Source organism: Centruroides vittatus, unplaced genomic scaffold, assembly GCF_030686945.1.
Source record: "Centruroides vittatus isolate TY-2023 unplaced genomic scaffold, ASM3068694v2 contig_628, whole genome shotgun sequence".
NCBI lineage: Eukaryota > Metazoa > Arthropoda > Arachnida > Scorpiones > Buthidae > Centruroides > Centruroides vittatus.
In genome coordinates this window covers 5,891,819-5,916,695 of record NW_027122385.1, presented here as the reverse complement: position 1 = coordinate 5,916,695, position 24,877 = coordinate 5,891,819, and the positions used below count along the sequence as shown (strand labels likewise).

At 29.7% G+C, this 24,877-nt stretch overlaps 1 protein-coding gene and 1 long non-coding RNA gene across 2 annotated transcripts in view; one reads left to right on the top strand and one right to left on the bottom strand.

Annotated features, from left to right (window-relative positions):
- Window positions 1-980: 980 nt before the first annotated feature.
- The window catches only part of LOC136979580 (rho-related GTP-binding protein RhoE-like), a 51,645-nt gene continuing 27,748 nt past the window's right edge, over window positions 981-24,877 (bottom strand). Inside the window, exons 3-6 of the mRNA XM_067275599.1 lie at window positions 14,121-14,208; window positions 13,020-13,129; window positions 8,037-8,171; window positions 981-1,314 (exon numbers count right to left, since the gene is read on the bottom strand). Coding sequence (XP_067131700.1) covers window positions 1,078-1,314; window positions 8,037-8,171; window positions 13,020-13,129; window positions 14,121-14,208 — 570 coding nt within the window. The 3' untranslated portion in view covers window positions 981-1,077. The remainder of the gene's footprint in view (window positions 1,315-8,036; window positions 8,172-13,019; window positions 13,130-14,120; window positions 14,209-24,877) is intronic.
- LOC136979537 (uncharacterized) lies at window positions 14,569-24,834 on the top strand. Its single transcript, XR_010881397.1, has 3 exons — window positions 14,569-14,624; window positions 23,880-24,261; window positions 24,788-24,834. It is a non-coding gene; the product is annotated as an uncharacterized lncRNA (long non-coding RNA).

Here is a 24,877-nt window from a genome sequence, read left to right as displayed (position 1 = left end):
ATGTTGGGATAAATAATTTATTGATATTCATTCCCAAAATTCACACATTCATTCTTTCTCCTATTATATTTTCTTATATTCTTTTACATAAATCTTTTTTTTTTTTTTTAAAAAAAACTGTACATAAACAAGAAAAATAATGGTAAATTATTATACAAAAATTCTCTCTTTTATTATTCTACATATTCATTATTCACAGGAGAATGATTTATAGAAAAAAAATTTAATTTATAAATTAAATTTTTAAATATTAAAAAAGGTCTACTCATATACAATTAGCTACATTATATATATGATGTATAGTTATATTTAATAAATTAAATTTTTTCTCTTTCTCTCTCTCTCTCAATATATATATATACTCATATTTCTTAGAAATAAAGAATAATTAAATGTAAAAATGAATTAAGGCAACCTTTATGTAAAATTCTTCATTGCCATCGTCATGCTGATCATCAACAATAAACCTTCACATGATTTAACATGTAAACACTTTACTGTAGAGTTATCAAGTATAGAAAGACTCAAGAGAAGGCCACTCTTTTTGTGACAGTCGATTAGAGACGTGAACCAATTTACTGCAGAATTTATTTAAATAATTATATTTTAAAGTAATAAAAATTGATTAAAATGTACAGAGAAGGAGGGGGAAAATTGTTTCTTTTGCTGTTTAAAAAAAAAAAAAAAAACAAATTTTAACAATATAAATCGACTAAAATGTCGACTGTTGTAACAACATTTCTGCTGAAATTTAAAACATCGATATTGATCTAAAATTGGATTTCAATATTGAATTTGTACATTACAACTGGAGATATTAACCGTAAACATATTTATTGTTTTTATTTAATTGTTCAGGTAACGGTCATTAACGTTTAAATCTATGTACATAACATGAAATATGATATTTTTTTATTTATAGTTAACGTTGTAATATCAGCTTCACATGTTGGAATATCTTTATTTATTTTCTTAATATATATATATATATATTTGTTTTATTTATATTAAATAGATAAAAATCGAACCAGTCTCTGAAAAAACTATAAATTCTTTAAAAAAAATTCATGATTATGGTCACATAAGCGTGCAGTTCCTTGCTTTATCTCTTAATTCTTCTTTCAGGTCTATTTTGCTTTTGTATTTTCTCTTCATCAAGCTTCGATGACGTTGTACAGTTACGTGATTTTTGTTTAGTTTTCCCAGAGATGCTAAAGCAATTACTTCGAAGGCATCTTTGACTGTTTTTCCACAATGTTTTGTTGTTGTTTCCACATATGTCGTTGCACTTATCTGCCTAGATGCCGCTAATGCCTGGAATAACAAGAAGAATTGTTAAAGAATATTCTTATATTTTCTAAAAGAAAAAATAAGAAGGAAAAACTGAAATTTCAATAGAAGAAAATCAGAAGAACAAAGGAAATTTCACGATTTTGCAAAGTTAATTTTGTTTACAGAAAAGTTGAATTTTTTTTTTTAGATCGTTCGTTTATGTAAACTTTAAAAAAATAATTTCGAAAGGATTATAGAAGCATTAAAGTCCTTTCTTATTTCAAAGGATTATGTAGTATTAAAGAATTATCCTCTTGAATCCTCTCCCTTATTCATCAGTATTGATCACCCCCCATAGTTCTTAATTTATCGAAACAAAAAAAAAGGGGGGAACTAAATGTCATGATATTAGTGACATATTTTTTAAAATTTAATTTTTTTTTTCAAATTGAATGAAAAAACCAAATTTAATTTTGGTTTTTTTTTTCATATGTTTTCCTATATGAGAAACCAAATCGTTTGAAAAATGTTTCATGTTGTGCCACGGAGCTACCTTTAAAATATGTCAGAGTAGGAAGTAAAACTCAAACCCATACTCATGAATAATTCCAAGGTTTTTTCACTTCTTATCTACAGTTTCTTCTTTCTTCTTATGAATTATTATCAGGTATAATTTAGCCAAGGGTTTGAGGGAGAGGGAAGGAGGAAGAGGAGGAGGAGGAGGGGAAAAAATACATTTCTTCTGAATGCTACACAACGTTAAATTTATCTCGAGTTTTGCAGAGTCAGAAAATTTCAGAAAATTCATGAAGTAACAATCCATTTTGTGAGATAAGCGATGTATAAATAGCGTTATAATTAATTTTTCGATATGATCAAGATAACTGGTAAAGATATTTAAATTTTCTGTAACTTGAAAAAATTAAGACGTGTATTATGTATTATATACATACAAACTAATTGATTAATTATCAATTATCTCTCCAGTGGAGTATGACCTTTAACACAGATTTTAATAAGTTTAACTGAAGAAAACGTTATTTATCATCTTCAATAATGAATGCTATTAATAAATTTAATATTTTTATATAATAATGCTTCCTTCTTATACAGATATGTGGACAGAAACTTCTCTCATATCTTCGACTAATTTTGAATTTTATTTATAATTCTTTATATATTTAATTCAAAGAAGTAATAAATTTAAAAGCATTATATAATATTAAATTTCGTATACTAATGGTTACTTATAAACATATTCTTTCCTCATTCTTACTTTCTCCTTTCTACACTTGAGTAAGTTCTACTCCCTAATATATCAAAACTTTTCTCTTATAAATTTTTTTATATATCCTATTAATTTCGAGCTATTTTTATAATATTTTTTATCTTGTAACTAAATACTATAGACTCCCAAAGGATAGATAAAAAGAAAATACAAAGAAAAGGGGGGTAAAAAAGCGCAGCATCTATCCACTTTATCAAGTTGTCATCAGAGTACAAATCACTTTAACAACTTCTGCCTGCTCGTTAATAGAATTTAGAAACTTCCAGTGAAAACTCGATCCTAAACAACGGCGTAACAGAAGATTAGATAATTTATTTCCATTTACGTTACCCTTTCGGAGATTTCTGAGATTATACTCAAAACCGTGACACCTCCATCAATCAAAAGCGATTTAAACTTCTACCGGAGTTATCCATGACGTGTGAACTAACCGCTAACTAAATTAAAGGAGAAATTTCCAAAATATTACTTTTAAACATTTTAAAATTGATATAGAAATTGTAAAATTTTACAAATCTATCGAAAATTTCCAACATATTTAATATACCCGATACGTTAAATTGTTAATTTATCGATGTACTGCTTGAATAATCCTAAAATTTAACATTTGTATAATGTAAAACTCTCGACTATGATATCCTCTAAGGCAAATTTTACAATAGGAGGAAATACTATTGATCGTAACTGAATTTTTCAGGGGCAAAGTTGATGTAACTTTTATTATTTTTCCCTCGTTATATAAAGATTACAAACAAAGTAGAACGTATCTTATGAGATAAACTGAATATATGCTTCGTGCGAATTATTTTTGTCTTTTATTTAGATTTAAGAAGCATAAAAGATTTCGAAATCAATTTTTTAGTCGCGTTGTATTAGCAAAAGTTAGGGCATTTTAAAAATTGACATACGTTCGTGCCGTCGATTGGTTGAAATTGAGAAATTAAGTGTAAAACGTGATGTGATTTGTTGAAATATTCTTGCCATCTTTGTCATGATTTTTCATCTATTATGACGTATCTTCCTTGCGAAAACACTCAAAAATTAGTGTTTTAACTACTCATACGTAAAAAAGTTTCGAATTTAATGGTGCAAAAATAGAAAAAAAAATTTAAATTTTACACAAAATGGCTCCTATTTTTTGCTTGTTATGTAAGCAAAAAAGCTGCTTAATTAAATTTCAAAATCACGACTTTATTTTTCACGTGAATATCCTCATAGGTATGAGATCACGTGAATATTATACACCTTAAAGGATCGAGTGATATGTTATTGATTTCAGTTTATCGTAAGTATCAACTCTATGCCAAATTTGCCTCTCTATATAGCAAATGTAGAAAGTTTAAATAAAAATCACATGACCGGAAGTTGGAATATAGTTAATCGAGGTATCTAGCACTTATTAACTATAACGATCGATAAAAACAATCGATGCATCCTTATTGAATTTACATAAAAAAAAAGTATGCAAAATTAATTTTTTCTACAGAATTAGTATGCATAAACGCGCCAATTCTTCCCCTTACGGAAATATTTCGCATAACGCTTTACTCTCTATTCTTCTTATACATCGCGGGGGTTAATTAATGTAATTGAATTCAAACTAAATGAAATTTCAAGAAGTAAACAGAAAAAGAAACATAACATGTTTCTAAATTATTTATTTAAGTTTAACAAATTTATATTTCTTACCTTTGGAAATATATTTTACAACTTTAAAACTTTTTTTTTAATATAAAAAAAAGCAAATTTTGAATAACGAAAGCAAACAAATTAAAGTAAACAAATAAAAATGTGATGAAAAAGAAACGTATAATGAGAAACAAAATAATAGAAACTAGCAGATGAAAGAAAATATTACTTATATTTAATTTTATTTTTAAGTCGCTTTCATATTGTTACAGGAAAACTTCGTTTATATTATTCAGATAAGGAAATTTAAGTAAATATTTAAATTGTTATTTGAATATATTCAATTTGTTGCTGTTAAGTTCCCTATCAGCAAACATAATATTGACAGGAATTACAAATGAAAAATGAAAGAGTGTAATATACGATATACAAACATCGTCACAATACAAGGCTGCAATTTTTAATCATATTTTTAATTTATTCAATTTAAAATATATGCTCTCCATCTCAAATTAGTAGAGTCTTGTCCCTGTATATCATTAACAATAGAATCGTACCGGTCATCTACATAACACTTTTCAAAGGAACACGTGATCCTCCTCTATCTTCTCACCCCGTCGACCTTTAACTACCAAAATTTAACAGCATTAATTCCTCTAATACACAAACCTCTCTGCGAAATTTCAGATATTTTCGACAAAAGGCACGCGAGTTATTATGCTTCAAATTGGGAGAAGGAAATCGTGCGCCCCCCAAACACACATCCATACATACAGAAAAACCCCCCAAAATTTGTTTCTATTTCTCCGTGTTTCAAGGTGCCTCGAGTCAAAATATATGAAACTGTTGTGGGGTGATTGCCATACTTTCCCTCTGTTTTACGTTAGAGTAGAGAAAGTAAAAGGCTGTTATAAATCAACGAAATTCTAATCATTACGAGATACTTTACTTCCACCCTTGCAACATTATGCTTACTAAAATCACATTCCCTCGCAAAGGAGCATTTTCACGAATTTATTATATTCAATTTACTATTTCAACTCATGAACTTAAGTCAAGATACGTCTTCTTAGCAGGAGGATCATTTTCCAAACGTATTTTGGATAAGAAAGATAAATTCGGATAAGGATATTGTAAGCCAAATGGCCAGAGTAGAATATTGATATTATTGGCTTCGGGCCAATTGGACGAATTTATGTTCAGATTATGGGTATGTTTGGGCCATTATCGTACTGAAATATGGACGATCAACTCATACAATGTTATAAGCAATCAATGCATATATCTTCCAAGTTATAGTGATGTGGTCGTAACTTATTATCCAATGAAAATATTACTGTAAGTGTTTGGAACTTTACCAAACTTACTTGTCATTTCACTTGTTTCTTATTATTATAAGAAATCTATTTGTATAAATATCCAGATTTTGTAAAAATTCGTAAATGCTAATAACGAGTAAATTCTTCGCTGAGTCCTTCCTCACTAGAGATAGAACACGTGACTTCCTCTATCTCCCCACTCGCTTGACCTTTAACCACGAAAATTTAACAGCATAAATCACTCTAACATATAAACCACCTTGCAAAATTTCAGAAATTTTCGATCAAAGGCATAAGAGTTATTAAGGTTCAACGTGGGTGAATAAAAGTCGTTACCCACACATACATTAACATCCATACATATAGAAAAAACACCCCCATATATATGATGCAACAGCTACTTCCATGCGTGAGGATTATGCTACGTTTAATGAGATATATGCATCAATGGCTTCCGACAAATACATTTGAAGTACAGTACCCATGCTTCAAGTGCACGACATTAATGTAGTTTATCATTAGTCGTGTTTAGTTGTTTGTAAGCATGATTTTGGTGCATATAAACACAATTTCATTTCCTAGAATGCTAAATTTTACAGTTGTAAAGTTACGGATGCAACCTATAAGCGCCAGCACACTATAAAAGAGGCATCATACATTATGCAAGAAGCTTCAGACTATAATTCAATGTCGGATCAGAGCTTCCCGCAATCGGTGCCAACTTCGGGCACCTTGTAGATCAGAAAAACGGCAATCCAGGCGAAAGGGGGTATGTGCCCAAAGTTGCCCAGGCAAATCCAGGCAAAAGGGGGTATGCACAGACCATAATATAACAGTTTAAAAATTTTATGTTATGTTCATAACAATTGTGCTTCTTACATTTAATAATATTCGACATCTCTTGAAGGATTTATGCATTACCCATTTTATTGGTGCATGCAAAATCTATTCTTTCGCAACGTAGAAACTAAAATTTATCGCTTTAGCTAGTAACGTTGAAAGTTTTGACTGATATTGTATGTCAATATGTGTAAACACACTGAAAGATATGGTCTGTCCGTTCTCTTGTATTAAACTTTAATGTGTTTTCTGTGTTCACAGTTACTCAATATGCGATATTATTGCACATGAAACAGAAAAAATGTTATTGGTACCCAGGATTAGAAAAATTTCCATGTTGCACTATTCGGATTATTAAGTTATGGCTTAGATTACCAGATTTTCAAAATAATTTATAATACTAAAAAGTCACCATACTATTTTTCAAGCGATAATTTAGATATTCCATAATTTTTAAACATAAAAATCATGATTAAATTTCGAAATTCCGTGTGTTTAATGCATAGATAACTTTCAAGGACTGTCATTTAAATTAAAAAATTCAATACCGGAATTCTTATAATTACTGTTACTAGATTTTTGCATAAAACTCTTATTAAAATCCTTAAAAAATTCGAAAAAGTTTCGACTTTTGTGAGTAAATAAATTGAATTTATACGAAAGACTTCACTCCGCTTATAAGAAAAATCCCTGCAGAGAAATTGCATCTATACACGAAACACACGTTAAAAAAACCGTAATAACTCTATTGTTAGCTGCCAAAATCTCGTTTTTTCCCCTTATTTCTCCATAATCATTACATTATACTTCCCTATTAATTTTCTTGTTAGGGAGTACAAGAAAAGGCAATTCAGTTCTCTTTATCTTGTCTTTTCGTGTTTACCAGATGATATTATTAGATCCAAATCAATGAAATTCGCTATGACGTTGAAGTAAATTGTTTAGTTTTCTAAGAAAAATCGAAGAATATTTAAATAAACATTGAATAAAATACATTTTAATGAGAACTTTACACAGATTTTTAAAGCATTTACTGAAAATTTACTCTTAATAAGATAAGGATTAGTAACTCCTAAAGTAGTTGCTCCTAGTTAGCAGTTACTTTGACTAGAGTTTTTACTGGGATTTTTCAAATTTTCTATTTAAAATGTTGCGAAATTCTACGTACGGATAGATAAATTTCCATAATATTAATTAACTTAAAAATTAAATACAGTGTCACAATTACGAAGGAACACAAAGAGATTTTGACAACACGCAACTAACGAGTAAATATCCACCCATTAATGACAATGATTGTCACTGATATACCGTAAAATTGATCAACGTTGTCTCAGATGATAGACTATGTTTACAGAAATTTCTATATTAAACTTTCTCATATATTTATGTTAGCTGATACGATCGATAAAAGAACAAGTGTCCTGTATCCGTATCCACGATATTGATTTTAAAAGGACACACTCTCCCTCAATTTCTCTTGTAAATCATTTATTACGTATTTTTCTTAAAAGAATAATGATTTATACAATTATATAAATGGTATTTACGTAAAATTAAATCGAAAATTTACTAAATTTAATATATAATTAAACTTACCAGGAGTTTGTGTAAGAATGGGAAAACAATAGCGAGAGAGAAATGGATGCAGAAGAGGAAATTCTTGAGGTAAATATGTCGTGTCTTACCTGTTCGGAAGTGACAGGTGTTTTCTTCAATTTGGACAGATTACGAAGAACATCTGTGTCGTTCCTTAAATCACTCTGGCAACCGCAAAGTATGACGGGAATGTTTGGACAGTGCTGTCTAATTTCGGGATACCACTGTAAAGATTCAATTATAATTATAAATGGAATTCGTCGATTGTGCAGGAGTGAGGATAAACAATTCACTTCAGAAAAATCTCGGCTCTAATTTACAATATAGTATATACGGGAGGGTGAAAACTTAGCTATACAGTGACGATTTATAAAGTAGCAAACACAAGGGGGAGTTTTGTTTACGCGTAAAAATCATTTATTTTTACACGTAAACAAAAAAGGAAAGGTAATAATAATAAGCGCCAAACGTCTGTGTTTATCAGATTGGCAATTGTATAGCTACTTTTGCATTCCCCCCTTTATATTATAATTAATAATCGTTATCCTTATGTTCTGTTCGACAAAATCCTTATACTAATTAGTCTCATAATCTTAGCTAAAGCATACTTTGATGAGAAATTAATGATTTTATATAATGACTTATTAGTGTTTAATAATAGATTTTCATTGTCTTTTATCTTATAGTTTCAAAATATTTTGACAGAAGTCCTATAAATTGGCTTTCTTGGCGTTAAATACTTAAAAATTAATATTAAACTTTTAAAAATGATAGAAAATTATGATATGGCTGCATTATAAAATATTACACATACACTCAGATAAACCTCGATATAACGCCCCTGCAAATAGCGTCACCCTCGTAAAGCGCCAGTGGATAGCTACGATTTGGCATTGCAGCCAAATCACGCTATTTTTTAAAAAAGGCTTCAATTTAGCGCCATACTCGATTTAACGACAATTACAGCGGTAAAAGAAAATGGTGGCGCTAAATCGAGGTTTGACTGTATAAAATATTCTCTTACATTAATATAGAAAAACGAAAACTAATTACACGAAGGAAAACTTTTTACTACCCCGATTTTACGAATTATCTCATTTTTATTCGATTATTTACTATTGTTTACGTTCGCTTATACGTATTACAAGTATAATTATTGCATTTTAGTGCAATAATGCACAAGAACTAAACTAGAACCTGCGTATAAACCGCACCTTTAGAGTAATGGCTGCTTTTTAAGCGAAGGAATCCCATAATTGCAATTAAACGCCGAATATAAGCCGCACCCCCTCTCAATTATCGTTTTAAATACAGATAACCCGCAGGTAATAACGCAACACAGCAACTACTTCCCATTGTGGTGTTTTCAAGAGTTAATTGAACACCTCTTTATAGCAAATATTTTATGAATAATGTTTGAACGAATGATCAAGAAATAAAGTTTAATTTTCTCTACTATTTTATCTCAAATGTAAATTATTAATTCTCAATCAAACATCATTAAATTATTAATAACTGCCATATTTAAACTGGATTTCCTTTTAGTGATTTACTTATTAATACTTTCATTTATCTAACTTAAAAGTTAATTGGATTAGAATATTTTATTTATCAAATATTACTTTTAAATAAATTATTAAATGTATGAGATTATAACTGATGAAACTTATTATTTATCACAGGCAAACACAGCTTAAATTAATTAATAATTTTAACCAGAAAGTATGAAACTAAAGGAAAAAGTAATTATATTAAATGGAAGAAAAAGTTTATTATTAAATTAATTATTTTTAAGTAAAATACCTTGGCTAATTGATCTAGTAAATTGTAAATGGTAAATATGGAAAAATTTACTTCATATTATGGACATAGTAATCAAGATCTGGTGCTATTATTTAATACAGTTGCGGAGATAAAACAGATTTCAATTAAAGAGTCATTACCAATAATTTATTTAATAGCTTTTCTGTACTTTATAAAAGTGTAGCCAATGGAAAGACAGTAATTATATTCATGTACTTACCTGAAATTATAGGTTAAACAAAGGAAAATGCATATTCTCCAGAGTTAGAGAATTCAATTAATTTGTGTTAGACTGTGAAGTTCAATTCAGCTTCGGTATAAACTTGATATTACAAATGACCCCTACCCCATTGATCTTTAACTACAAAATTTACTATCATCAGTGACCCATACAGTGCTGAGATACAATGCACACTCCTTGACCCCTAAACACCAAAATTTAATTGCACCAATGACACATATATAGATATAAACTATCCAAGTTTCAGTGTTTAGTTCATATAATAAAATATAATGCAAAACAGATGCTGAAACACAATTTTGCAAGGGATTTTGAGATCCTGGAATATCTGAGAAATGCAAAAAGTGCAAGTATTAAAACTAAATTGTTTATAGTTATACCTAGTCACTCTTAATCAATAGTGATGAAGAGTACATAGCACTCTTCATTACTAGTAGAAGCAATCAACTGCTTATACCTCTGTTAGGTATTACTTCTACTAGTGAAGTTTTATCAGTAATAAAACTTTTCCTAGATTAAAGAAAGTTTAGTTTGATTAAGAGTCCCAACTGGATCCACTCTGAAGAAGTTCTAATAAACTTTCTTGAAGTCCAATAATCTCAACCATACTAACCCTCTTTAGTTGTTTACTATCACTTGTATCTGAGAATAAGAAGGCAAAGAAATAAAGTGATTGGTTAAGTAAATAACAATTTTCTCATCTGTAAATAAATCTCAACTCTTTTTATTAATGTCTTAATTACATTGAATGTTTTATATATTAATGACATGAATTACTTTAATTAAGAATTGATATGATAGGTCAATATTGGCATAAACTTCTTTCGACAGCATTAAAATTGCTAAAGTAAGCATTTATTCAGCAATTCCAAGAAGGGACTATTATATAAATGCATTAAAAATTGGTATAAAGTATATTAAAGGAATAAATTCCATAATTCATCATACTAAAGCAGAAATGCTCTCGTAATGATGACATCTCTAGCAATCTATACAAAGATCTGAAACCTAATTTTTATATCTGGAATGTAAGATTTTTACATAAGAAACTCCTCCTTTATATTGTACTATAAATACCTTCCTATTAAAGTAAAATTTCAGTCGAAATCAATCGTCTAAAAATAAAACGTAACTCCGCATTGAATTTCCTACGCGGTCCTCCCATGGGAAAATTTGACTATTGTCCATTAAATTTAAGAAAATTGTTACAAAGAGCTTTAAAGTGAAAAGAAGAAAATAAGTAAAGAGGGACAACCGACATCCACCTCCTCCAATTGAACAGAATTCAATACCAAACATTATTTTTACGAAAATATATCGGAATTAAGATTTATAGTACTTAACTTCTTCCAAATAATACCTCTATCCTCTAAGGAATTTTAAAATAAAAGACAGCGTGGAAGAAGATAAAAAAAAAAAAAAAAAAGGCTAGAGAATAGATTGAGAAGCCAAAAACAAAATTGCCTTCCTTTGTTTATTGACTACTAAACCGTTTTCTGAACAGACACCTTTTAAATTGCATTGGTTTGCAGGTAACAACGAATCAATATACGATACTGTTGGAATAATTCATGAATTTTAAGGGTTTTATATAAATAAAACAAGACAAATAAAAGAATTTAATTAAAATTTATAACCTTAAGGGCTATCAAAATAAGGTATGCTGTAATTTTCAACATCATAAATTTATTTTAGCTCATTATTAAAACATCCAGTTATATCATTTATTGTATATTATTTAGGCATGAATGGGGCATCTATAATTCATAAATATTTATATGATTTTTAGTGTCAGATACCTTAAGTATCGTTTATACAGCATGGGAGTTAGTTCTAGCTCTACTCATGGTATATAAATATCTAGAACTTTGGAAAATATATTAAAATTTATTGGTATATTACCGTGTTAAAATTCTCTTTAACTAGCATCTTAAGTGGAGAAATAACCATGTCAAATTAAAAACTTCTCAGGTGCCAAAAAATAAATATTTTCTTTAAGTACTTCGAAAAAAAAGGAGAAGGAAAAAAAAATTCATAACGTTAATTAAAGCTTTAATATATATTATAATTTTTAATTACTGCATGAGAAATTTTTTCCCCACTACTTCTTAATTTAATTAGTAAAATTTCTAAAGTTTTTATCTATTTTCTCAAAATTAATATTACTTTTATGAAAATTTTTTACTATGCTATGCAAGGCACACACACGTAGGCAATCCCAGTTTTTGGAGGCCCCAAAGTTGGAAAAGATAAAGCAATTTTATCGTTTTGGCTGTAGAATTATGTACAGATTATTAGTTTACGTTGTAAAATTATGTAGGGGAGCCACAATCTTCTCTGTCTGAAAGCCCAAATCTTAATCCATCAGTGGTATTGTTTTTCTTTTATTAAACTATTCTAATGTAAATTTTATAACGTTTAAAGAGTAACCATTTTGAATTTCAATAGAAGAATTAGCCATATCAATAGCGAAGTGAACGTTTTTCTGAAGCACCAATGTGAATATGAAATAATAAAAGGTGAAAGGTATCCAGTGTTCCACAACTGAAATGCAAAGTTTAGGAATTTCAATTGTTTTCTTTACCTTCTTTTATCTATCTTGATGTTTTTAGTTCAGTCTACAACGATACCTTTAGGTATAGAAATTGGAATACCAGTCACTTTCCAATCGGACTTTCCATCATTAACTAAAGTGGTAGATCTGTGGATACAATAAACTGAATGGGTTTATGTCAGAAACTTTTAACAGTCCCACTCCGTCTTTTGTAAATCTACTCGTTCCAGATAGTTTCCGAGATTGAGAAAAATAAAATTAATGCTCTACCCAGAGAGAGAAAAGTGTTTTGCTGCCTTCCTCATTGTCTAGAACACGATATTTATTTTTTTTTCCAACAATAATTACTTCACGCGTGGACTAGTTTCGAGTGGTGCAGCATCAGAAGAGGAGGTAAATTCTTCTTTTAAGTGAGCGTGTACTAAAAGTAAAGTAAAGGCATTATTGCTAAAGTAGTTTCCTAACTTTTCTTACCTTATTCACGATATTTTCTAATGAATTTGGACAAGGAATCTGGAAACACAGCAGTAACACTCTGGCATCTTGATAAGTTAAAGGTCGGACTTTGTCATAAGCAGCAGCACCTACAAAGGAGAGGAAGAAATAATCAGCAAAGAATAAAGAAAAATATGGAGTAAAAACATAAAAAGATCTACTTGTTTATTGTTGAGGATATTTTAAAGGATTTACATAAAAGCTTAAAATTGCAACAATAGCCATAAACTCCTTCCTGCGTATGATTGGATGAACAATAAAACCACCGGGCCAATGGTTGTACAGAATGTATACCAGAGAAGGAACAATCGAGCTTCCAATTTGCAGTTGGTTTCCTATTCTCTCGAGAGACTCATCTCAAAGGAAGTGGTTCCTAACCAGAACCGGAAGTCGATCATTTCCATATTCGATATGACAATCTACGCCCTTGTTTCTAACGTGGTAGGTAGGTTGTTAAAACCAGCGTATAATAAAATTTCACTTTAATGTATACTCTCTAGCTTCTCCCTTAATTAAACTTAATTTAATAACGTATCATTAAAATAAAAATATTCGTTAACAAAAAATAAATAAATAAATAAATATGCATTTTAATGATAATAGATGGCGTGATAAGTAATTTTTTTATGTCAAATTTCCTCGTGTGTCTTGACGGCCATATTTAATTTTTTATAACGAAAAATTATCTTGTTTTCTTGTTTTGAGCTGAAAAATCACTTAATTTTTGATGTTTTTTCGACATTTAAACGATATATAACGATTTTTAAATTTAATTTAATCGTTTTTTTTCTAAGTTAAATATTTAATTTATCTCTTTTTAATCCTTCCACTACAACTTTCAGATACGTTTTAATACAGTAAAACCTGTGTAAACCGGAATCGCACGGTAGCAAGTTTTTCCGGTTTAAACAGGTACTTTTAAGGCTAGTTTAAACAGGCATTCTTAAGGCCGGTTTAAACAGGTATTTTTTCCGGTTTAAACAGGTATTTCTGTTTCATCCATGTTCCTTTTTTGTATAGATTTTGCTACGTTTTAAATTAAGCAAATTCTCCTTTAAAAAAAAAATCGAAATCGCTTACCTGAAGTATCCCAAATTGTAAAGTTGATACGATAATCATTGACTTCATACGTAGTTGTGTAAACTCTAAAATCAGTAGGAGTATATACCTTTGAAAGTAAAACATACAAACATAAATCAGTACGTTATAAAGTATTTAAATTAAGTTTATTTTGCAGATTACTTAGTACAATTCATTGCAGTTTACATACAAGATTGACCAAAAGTCTGTATATATTCAACACGAAATCTTAAGCTTTGACACTTGCAAAGACTGTTGTTAGTAAAGAACAGGGTTATCTAATTTTTATGGGCCATCCTTTGTATTGTTTTTATACACACGAAAGAAGCATATAGAGTACAATACATTTTATTAACGTAAAAATAAAGAATAAATTCAAAAGTTTTAATGACTTTATTATAATTTATTTTTATAAATAAACACTGTACAATGTTTTCTTATAGTTTGCTTGTAACAATACAACAATTACTGCAAGCGCAATTAAGATTACTTACACTTGATAAGGTATAAAATACATTTAAAAAAATTACTTTTTTTAAATTTTTAATTGTAAAAATATAATGAATAATAATGAGAAAACGTACAACTTTAAAAGCGTAATTAAAACAAAACTCGTGGTCTATATTTAATAAAGGTAAAGTTTTAAATTCATTCTTACGTTAACTGTATAAAGAATATTGCTAAGTTTATAATGGAGAACGTCAGTTGAGTAATTAATTTGTACTTGTCCTATAATTTCGTATGGATAGAAACGTTTACATTTGTTGCTAGAGAACAATAGTCTCGTCAGTGCTCCCTTGATTTCATTCAATTTTCATTATCTCTACTTTATAAACCGATTATTAGAAGTGTTCTTGAAAGATTTTTCAAATTCTTTAGTACTTAAATTTGAATTTTGTATACAAAATAACGTAGCAGCACTCACGTTTTGTTCAATATAAATTTAATTAAAGCACTCAATAATTCTTTAACGCAAATTCTTGTTTACAAGACGAGTCTTTCGACTTTATCGTGCATATTTTCCGTTTATTAACACCGTTTATAAGTGTTTGTATTCCTCTACTGATAACACTAAGCGGTGTCAGTAAATAAGACTATAATTAATAGAAATTGTGATTTTATTGGCTCTAGGCTTTGGTTTTTGTTCGATAGGACAAGGCAAACTGCCTCCAGGGACGGCATTCTATGGGGAAACTGCACCCCCCTCTATTAAGGTGTTAGGCACGTGAAGAAAACCCGGAAAATTCCACGTGGTTAGTCAGGCGCGAACTGGCGACCAACTACTAGTGTTCTGTGGTTTATACACTAAACGACTAGTGGGCCAAACCGGCACGAAACAATTAAAACTGTATAGCAAGCAGTAATTCATCTATCGCGTAACTAAAGAAAAGTTTACAATTAATAAAAATTATAATAGATATTGAGGTAGACAACACGAAAAGTCTTGTCTGTCTGCTCGTAGATAAGCGAAATTTTATGTTTCGCGAGACGCTAATTCAGGTGATAGACTAATGATAACAGTAAGCGGATTCTATTGTGTTACATATTTTATAAAATTAAATTTTAATATAATTAAGTCGTTTTACCAATTAGTTAACAGGTTTCGAGACGAAAATTGTACTGAAATGATTACGATTACTTGGAATTTACAGTGGAGTGTGTCCATTGTTATTTCCACTTTACTCTTAACTTTTAGTAATTGTTCCCAGAGATTTGTAATAGCTCCTACCTTGATTATAAAGATTTGTTTCAATTATATAATGCTTACAATTTTACAAAAGTTTTAAATTATTTCCACAAACTTAAAATTATGGCAAAATTAATTACGTCTTTAATTCTTAATACAAAACAATATTTTTATCCACAAATAATGAAGCCATTTTATTCTTTTACGAAAGTAAATTGTCAAATTTTAATGACAAAATTCTCCTTAATAACAATAATAATGTCTTTATAAACAAACAAATGCTTCAAAACATAATATATTCGTAAAATATTATATTATTAATTATTTTAAAATGGCAAAAAGTTTAATTTTAAGGGTAGAAATGAGGTTTTAACGAGTAAAATCTTAAGGTCCACCCCACTCGAGATACGACACAACACCCCCTCTATCTCCCCTCCCCCTTGACCTTTAAGCATCAAAATTTAATAGCATCAATGGTACTAATACACGAACCACCAAACAAAATTTCAGAAATTTTTGACAAAAGGAACAAGAGTTATTAAGCTTTAAATAGGGTAAACAAGATCGTGTCCCCACATGTACTGTACATATGGAAACCCCCATTTCCCAATGTTTGAAAGTACCCTGAGCCCAAAAATGTAGAAATGTTGACGGGCCATACTTTCTCTGTTATATAAAACAAAAAAGAAAGTAAAAAAAAATGTTTCAGATTAGATATCAGTCTGTACTGAATAGAAAATTCCGAATATTAACCTACTTAATTGAAAAATATTTATAAGAAATTTTCTACATAATTGATTAGCTAACAGAGAAACTTTTGACCCTATTAAATGTCAAGCAGATGTCATCATACAGTTCGTTAGATTGAAAGATATACAATGATAAATCGTATTTTGCTCTTTGCTCTTATGTATGGCATGTATATCACTAACGAGAGGCATTAAAACTCCTTACATCCCATTAAACTATTGACCAATCCCTATAACAAGTATGAATATCCCTTTCAATTTAAACTTTATATGTAATATATCTACGTATATACTCTTATTGTTAGCATTTATAAACTTTATGCAATTTGCAAATTTTAATTCCAACTTAGTTCGAGTACAATTGTCATTTTAGGAGTGGCCATCGACCGTAAATCTCAAAATTCGTTGGACCATGTAAAGCTGTTACTGCTCCTACATTGCTAAAGGCATTTTGGCTTAATCTAGAGTTATAAATTACATAAACACATTGTATAGTTTTAGGTAAAATTTAATAAACTGCATTTATAGGAATGAATTTAAATATTTCGTAGAAAAAATTACAGTTCGTAAAGATGTAAGCAAAACAACTATATAAATAAACAATAAACAAAACCCAGACATCATCTGATACTTTTAGATTTATAATAAAATAAAAAAAAAGAAGTCCAGTAACGAGTTGCATAACTTTCCTGGTAACAACGTTAAAATCGTGCATGGCGCCATCTGTTACGAAGTTTCATTTTTAACATATCTCAATATTAATTTTTATAAAATAGCAAAACGTTTAATTTTAAGGGTAAGGATTCGTAATTAAGTCAGGCCCTACTCGAGATATGACACACGATCCCCCTCTTATCTTCCCACCCGCTTGACCTTTAACCACCAAAAGTTAACAGCATCAAAGCCTCTAATACACAAAACTCCCTACAAAATTTCAGGAATTTTTGACAAAAGGAACAGAAGTTATTAAGCTTTAAACTGGGTTAAAAAAAAACGTACGCCCCCAAAATAATACAGAAAAATCCTCCCCAACTTTCTTGTTTTCTTTTTCAATTCTCAACATCTCAAGGTCCTCGAGTCTCCAAAAATGTAAAAATCTTGGGGTTCATTTTTTTTTTTTCGACCGATCGCCATACTTTCTCTGTACATATAATAGCTGGAAAAGTAAAAGTTAAGTAAAAGTGAGTGTAAAGTTCGGTTACACGATTACGTGTTAGAAACAACACTGTAGTAACAAGAGGAAAATTTTAAGGGCTTTATCACCCACCGACTACTTCATACTAATACTACAGAAGCATTGATTTTCGATAAAAATCATATACAACACTAGTTTACGCTTCAAATTATCTTTACAGTCGTATATTAAATCAGAAGAGTAATTAAATTAGAAATGAATTTTGTAAATTTGTGTATTCTTTGAACAAAGTTTCCATTTGAGTGGATGAATGGTGCTGCTGTTCATTGTACCCAACAGCAGGAAAAAAAGTAACCTCAAAGCGTGTTTAGTGACGGTATTGTAAAACGATACTGGACATTTCCTGCCACAACAGGTGGTGATTTTTAGGAGATTTTACAATCTATTCATGCTAAAATTAAGTAATATTTAATAAATATAAAGCAAAAAGTTTATATATCTATTTTTTCCCGTCTTTTTTTTCGAAAAAAGGTGGTTTGGTTTATTTTTTACAGCAATTCGACACGTGTGCAATGCCTCTCGGGAGGACTTTATAAGGGAAACTTGTCCTTATTTAGGTGTTACTAACGTGAAAAAACAGCCTGTTAGTAAGGTGCGAACCCACAACTGGAGAAAACCACTGAATTACCAGTGTTAAGTGGTTTCATCCTCTGAGTTACTGATAGGCACTGAAATTAAGATTTTAATTACTAATATTCAACATTTAGACAACTCTTTATAATTATACTATAGAGCTATATACTATATTAATGAAAGAAAAACGTAAGAAATAAACAGCAGATGGAAAAAGTAATAAAAACAATTAAAACCGATTAACTAGGCTAAGTTTCTAGTATTAAATATCGCTCGATATAATCTCTGATAACTCACAAATAAAGAAAACAAACGATAATTTAATATCCCTTACGAGAAAAACCAGTCGTAAAGATCAGGTAAAATGATAAAGATATTGCTTATATTAGATTACTATAAATATATGTTGCAAGATAGAAATTCCACATAGGTTTTTAAGTGGAAATACTCGTGGCATCAAAAATTTATACCAAGAAGAAATTCCAGGATTTCAATATATTTTAAAGCAACTTCAATACGGACGTTACTGCTGATCAATCCTTTTATTTTTCTTCTTCTTTTTTCTTCATCGATACTCTCACACATGCAAGAAACTCATCAGTTCCCATGTTTTCTATAATAAATCAGTTTATGTAAGAGATGCGATCTGTTTTAGAGTAGAATGCATTAGTTTCTCACACGTATCAAAATAGTGAAGAAGGAGAGGGGGAGGTGAATACTATAATGGTAAATGACTTAGACCCTTACATTATTGATCAGTTGTAGAGAACCATTAGTTAATGGACGGTTGAACTGGTTAGCTTTTATGCAAAAATTCTTACCAGTAAACTACTTTTCATAACTGTTATTCTCTTAGTAATATTTTAAACTGGAGTTATATACATTTATCAAAATTTTATTATGATTATGTTTTTAAAGGAGAGGAGAGGAAGCTTTTAAAATAACAAAAAAAAAAGAGGGGGGAAATCAATAGATAACTTACGTTGTCAAGTGGAAGAGGAAACTAAATTGATGAAATTTTGATGGAAGAAAATAATAACTGTCTAATAAATTATTGATAAAACAACAAGAAATAAATCAATGCATCTTTAAACCATCCAAAAATCTGTAAAATATTTTGAATTAATTCTTTTTTTTATTAATATTATTCTTCCTCTCTGACGTGATCCATTTGAATATATGCCAGTTTTAAATATCGGTTTTCTTGTCGATATATCTTAATTTTTTTTTTTCCTTTCCTTATCAGATGTCTACGTATCTGTTACCAAGAGATAACGAATGATATGTATTGGTGATTTGCTAAGAAAATTCTTTTTCAAGTACTAATATATCATACTTACACTATATGCGCATATAAGCATGCATACTCCAGTATGATTCCTCTTCTTTTTTTATCAAAATTATTGAGAAAAATACATTTTAAAGGTTAATGATGGCTTTAAAACGTTTATGGCTGTGATACGGATGTCTGATTTAACGTCATTATATAATTAGAAAGAACACGAGATAAGATACGGATGTTAAGAATTAAGGGCAAGTACTAAATTACTTCTCATAACAAATCTGATAAATCCTTAGCAATTAGTGAAGAGTTTTCAAAACTTAAAGTTTGACTTCATAAGTATTTAGTTGAATATTTCATTTTTCTTTATTTCATGATGTTTTCGAAGAGGAAATTTTTCAATGACTCCACTATTAATTTTAATATGGCTGGCAGCAGATCTTTACCGTAAAGGCATTTCTTCCAAGAAAGCATTAACAATAAGCCCATTATGTAGAAATTTATTACTATTTTATTATTAATATTTAATTTTCTAAGCGATTTAAATGAAAAATCAGACAACTAAAACTATTTACTTACCGAATTAATTATTTAAGATACGAGTAAAAGAATATATACAATTCTACAAGAGAAATTTATTATATAAAATTGCTAATTTATCCTTCTTAATATATGGTTTATAATTGTTTAATTTTTATAAAAATTACAATATTGCGAGCCAAATCAATTTTTCACTTGTGTAATCAAAGTCAATACCACCCTAACTTCGTGTAATGGAGTTGATCTAAAGTATTTGGATCCATGTGATTCGAGATAATACAATTTAGCGTGTTGACCTGTCCAACAAACAATCACCATTCCTAAGAAAGAAAACACTCATCAGTCCATAAAATGTCCGAGGATATCCTATTATCTAGGAGAAATGTTCAATTCTACACACACACTTAGAACGAACTGATTGAGCTTTTGTACAAATGCTTGTTGATATGATTGCTGCCAACTAAACTTTACTTCCATTCCATTAAAACTTATAGAAATCCGTACAAATTTCTTAAGAGAATTTACTCCAGTAATTAAGATTTAAACGTTTCCTACTTGATAATTGTATAGCAAGTGTAGCGCATTAATGAGTATCATTAATGGAGATGCAAGAAAAAAAATTAATGAGTGGAGAAAGATACCGTCTATTGCTATAAAAGAAGCTAAGAACACAGTAATGTGATGCTGAAAGAACACTGCTAAATAAATAGGGGTGTACTTTACAAAAAAAAAGCAACAAGAAAAGCAACAAGAAAAAAAATCTGGAAGAAAAGAAGCTGCAAAAGATATTGATGAGTGAGATTGTAAAGAATTCTAGTCAATAAAATATAACTTTTAGAAGAAATTAAGAAGATTAATGATATCGAAAGTATAGATTAGTTTAAAATATTGGAAAGAAATTAATGTAATTTACAAAGGCATTCCTGTTGCATATAATGGAACCTACACCATCAGGATGGAAAGCTTTACAGGGCTATTAATCTTCATTTTAGTAAGAATAAATTACTTCTAATTTTACAAATTAAGAATTTATAATAATAATATATATATACAGGATTTTATGATAATTATATAAAATGTACAGAAGGGCCCGGTATGGTTTTCAGGGGGCCTGAACCAGTGGTGCGTTATAGCTTCATGAGGGCCAGAAAAATTTGAATTAGGGGGTTCCCCTAATTCAAATTTTTCTGGCCCTCATGAAGTGGCCCCATGTACAGTGTTGACTCTTCGGGGAAAAAATTTCTTATAAAAAATTGGTTTGGGGCCCCTACTGGTGGGGGCACCAGGCAATTTGACTTTTACTACCATAGAATGACGAGCCACTGGTGTGAACCGATCCTGAGGGTAGAAATAAAGGAAAAAGAAAATACAATTTTCGAATTAAAGGAATTGAATTTCTTCGGTTGTAAATAAAACTCCATATAAGTTACAATTTATTAAATGTCACAAGATAATGATGATGACCACGATGATCACGATGACGATAACAATAATAATGTGGAGTTATCTTTATTTATTTTTGCAAGTCAAGCGTACGCACACCCCCACTACTGTACACAATACTTCCATCTATTTCGATAGTTCCTATTGAAAACTAGTAATGGAACCTGATGGAAACATCTTATTACATGGATTGCTGGAAGATAGGCAATATGATCTCTTAGACACTTCTGAGTAAAGAGGTTATAGAGGAAAAACTAACGGTATTGTATTGATGACGGTTGTCAACTTTATAATAGATGGAAGTAAATCTTTGAAGATTATAACTATCAGCACCGAGATTTTTCAGTGAATTCTTCACTTTTCCGCCCTCCTGTAAAGGGGGATCGAAATTTATTTGAAAGAAAAATATTCGAAAAATTCCCCCCTTTCAGAAGATTGTTGAAAATGAATTAGATTAAAATCTCAGGATTTATATTTCTGGTGACGTATCTATCATTTTTCATTATATTAAACTGTAGCAGGAAGGAGGGAAAAAATCATTAATTTTTCCATCTTCAAAGTAATGTTTACTCAGTAGATAAACTCAAGATATATGTGCAGCAGCGCTTAATTCTCTTTATAGCAAACTTTCCGCCATTTCCTTAACTCCTGCTATTAACCAATCGTAGAGAGTATTAAATAAATTGTATAGAATAATAAAAATGGAAGATATAGATTGACCGTATATGATATACTACGAGTAAATAAAATAGAACTCAGATAAATTTAGGAAAGTTCAACAAAACTGTAAGATAAACTCAGATCAATGTTGAAGACAATAAATTATCCTTGTATATCCTCTTTATCAGTACTTTCCAAACTTCTACAATGTTTGATAATAATGCATGGTGATGCGTTAGAAAATCAGTATTTTTCAGTGTTTATGTAGAAAATTTAATTTTACGCCTTCTAAAAATCATATTTATTTACTGTACTAATTTTATGTATTAAAAAATGTATCATAAATACACAAATTTAGATCAAAATTTTCGAGTTAATTCATTTTATTTTTTTAAATAAATCTTAACGCAGACACTCCAACTGCACTATTACGTAAATGTGCATACAAAAATGTGAGGAGAATACTTCAAACCCATTGTAGATCCCTTTCGAATGATGAACAAGATTTCTTTTATCATTCCTTCTATATTTTCCCGAATTACATGGCAATACTATTAACCGCCGTCTGGGTTATACGTGATTCTAATGTTGATGCCCGAACTTCCTCCTCCTTTCCCACCTTTTCATATATTTTTTTAATGTGTTTTCTACACTTGATAACACAATCTTTCTATAAGTTTTTATTAAAAATTATTGGATTGTGAAAATTATCAGGATGATATCGAAGTTTTTAGCAACAAAAACAACTTACGTATTCATTTCATCCGTCTGTCCTTCTTTATATAAAACAAAATTTCTAAAAAACTGAAAGATTTAGAGAGATGAAATTTTCGTGGTACGTGATGAACATTATTTCCTAGCAGAATTTCATGTTGAAATTGTATTATCAGCTACATAACCCCTATTACTGCCTTAAATACAAAACGTTAACTCAGTTCAAACACTAAAAAGGATGGCGTGTAGTTTTGTATTTTCTTATAAATCTCTGTTTATTTCTATATATAAATGGCATACAGTCAGACATACAGACAAACTGAAAAATTTATTAAAATTAAAGGAACTACACTAATAAAATTACTTCTATATATAAACGTGTCTAATTTATGTAGAAGCATTATAAATTCTTTAAATGTTTATCCAGCATTCAAACACTAAATTTTTATAGTAAATACAGTATATAATAGGGCAGCAATTTGAAAAAAATTGTACGTTCATAAATTCCCACTGTCTGTCTGTCTGTCTTTCCTTAATCTCAAGAACGGAGTTAGATAGATGAACGAGGAGACCAGACGTGGAGACCAGAGGGGTAGGAAGCCACGATTAACTATATATGAACTTCCAAGGCATAGAGGTAGTCACGTGATTTCAATTCAAAAGATTTTCCTAGAATGGAATTACATAGATGACTGTTGTTATCAGGAAAAGTATGATGTACAGGGGGCAAGACACTACTAATGTGAGATTGAGAGCATTTTTGCTTGTTAATTCATACTTTTTTTTATGAAGGATTTTAAAATTTAAGCTCTCATAACAGATTTTTCAACGTAAAAATAAGCTGGAATAAGCTGGAAAAACGTTTTTCTTCTCCGTCTTCGATTGGGAAAAATTTATTTATATATTTATTTTTCAGAAACAACTTGAAGTAATTCAATAGAAAATCAGAAACAGGATAATCACGGTCTTTCTCCCAACCCAGGAACCAATGTAGAAGCAGTAAAACGCATTACAGTTCCTTTATAGAAAATATCATCTATTCTTTAAAACATTTAAAGGAGAAAACTGATGACAGCGATTGATTCCTTTGTTGAGCCACATTAGATTATTCTGAAGAATAGGAGGAAGATCAGCAGAGGCGTTTTTTTCTCCTATTTTTTATGTTATAGAAAGTGATGAGTGATCGATAGAATCATAAAAAAAGGGGGAGGAGAAGAGGGAGAAGAGGAGGAAGAGGAAAGAGAAGAGGTGGTTATCATGATTGAATACATTGGTTATGAAAGGTCTACATGGAGTAGGTAACAAAATATCTCTTATTCGATTAATTGAATATCAAAATCGATTTAGAAGCGGATAAAACGTAATCAGCAGCAAAACAATATCATAAATGGTTTATGTCTGCATAATGAATCACTTAGCGAGAAATAATACACTTTGAGTAATGCGCTGCATATTCAATGAGATGTTATTTTTTTCTTCCTTCTTGAAAAATATAATAATCTATCGGTTCTTCAAGAAAAAATGAAGTATTTTCTTTTAAATTTATTCGAAACGTACGATGAAAATATCATAAGTGGCATCATTAGATCTCGACTCACATTACTTATATTAGAAAAACGTTTGGGAAATTTTAATAATAATCTTCAAATTCGATACACTTTGAACACATCACCCGAATCTTCTTCAAGAAAATGTTTTTGTGTTATATTATTATTATTATTATTCAATTAATAATTCCAATTGTTTACTTATTCTATCGATCGTTCGTTCGTACTTATAATGAAAAAATTGCCTCACTCGATCTCTCTTTCTTCTATTCTTCAGAGCAATCTTACTTGCTTCAACAAAGAAATCAATTTATTTTATAAAGGGCTACTTAATTAAACTTAAAGTTATAGCAGAATTTTTGCTTAA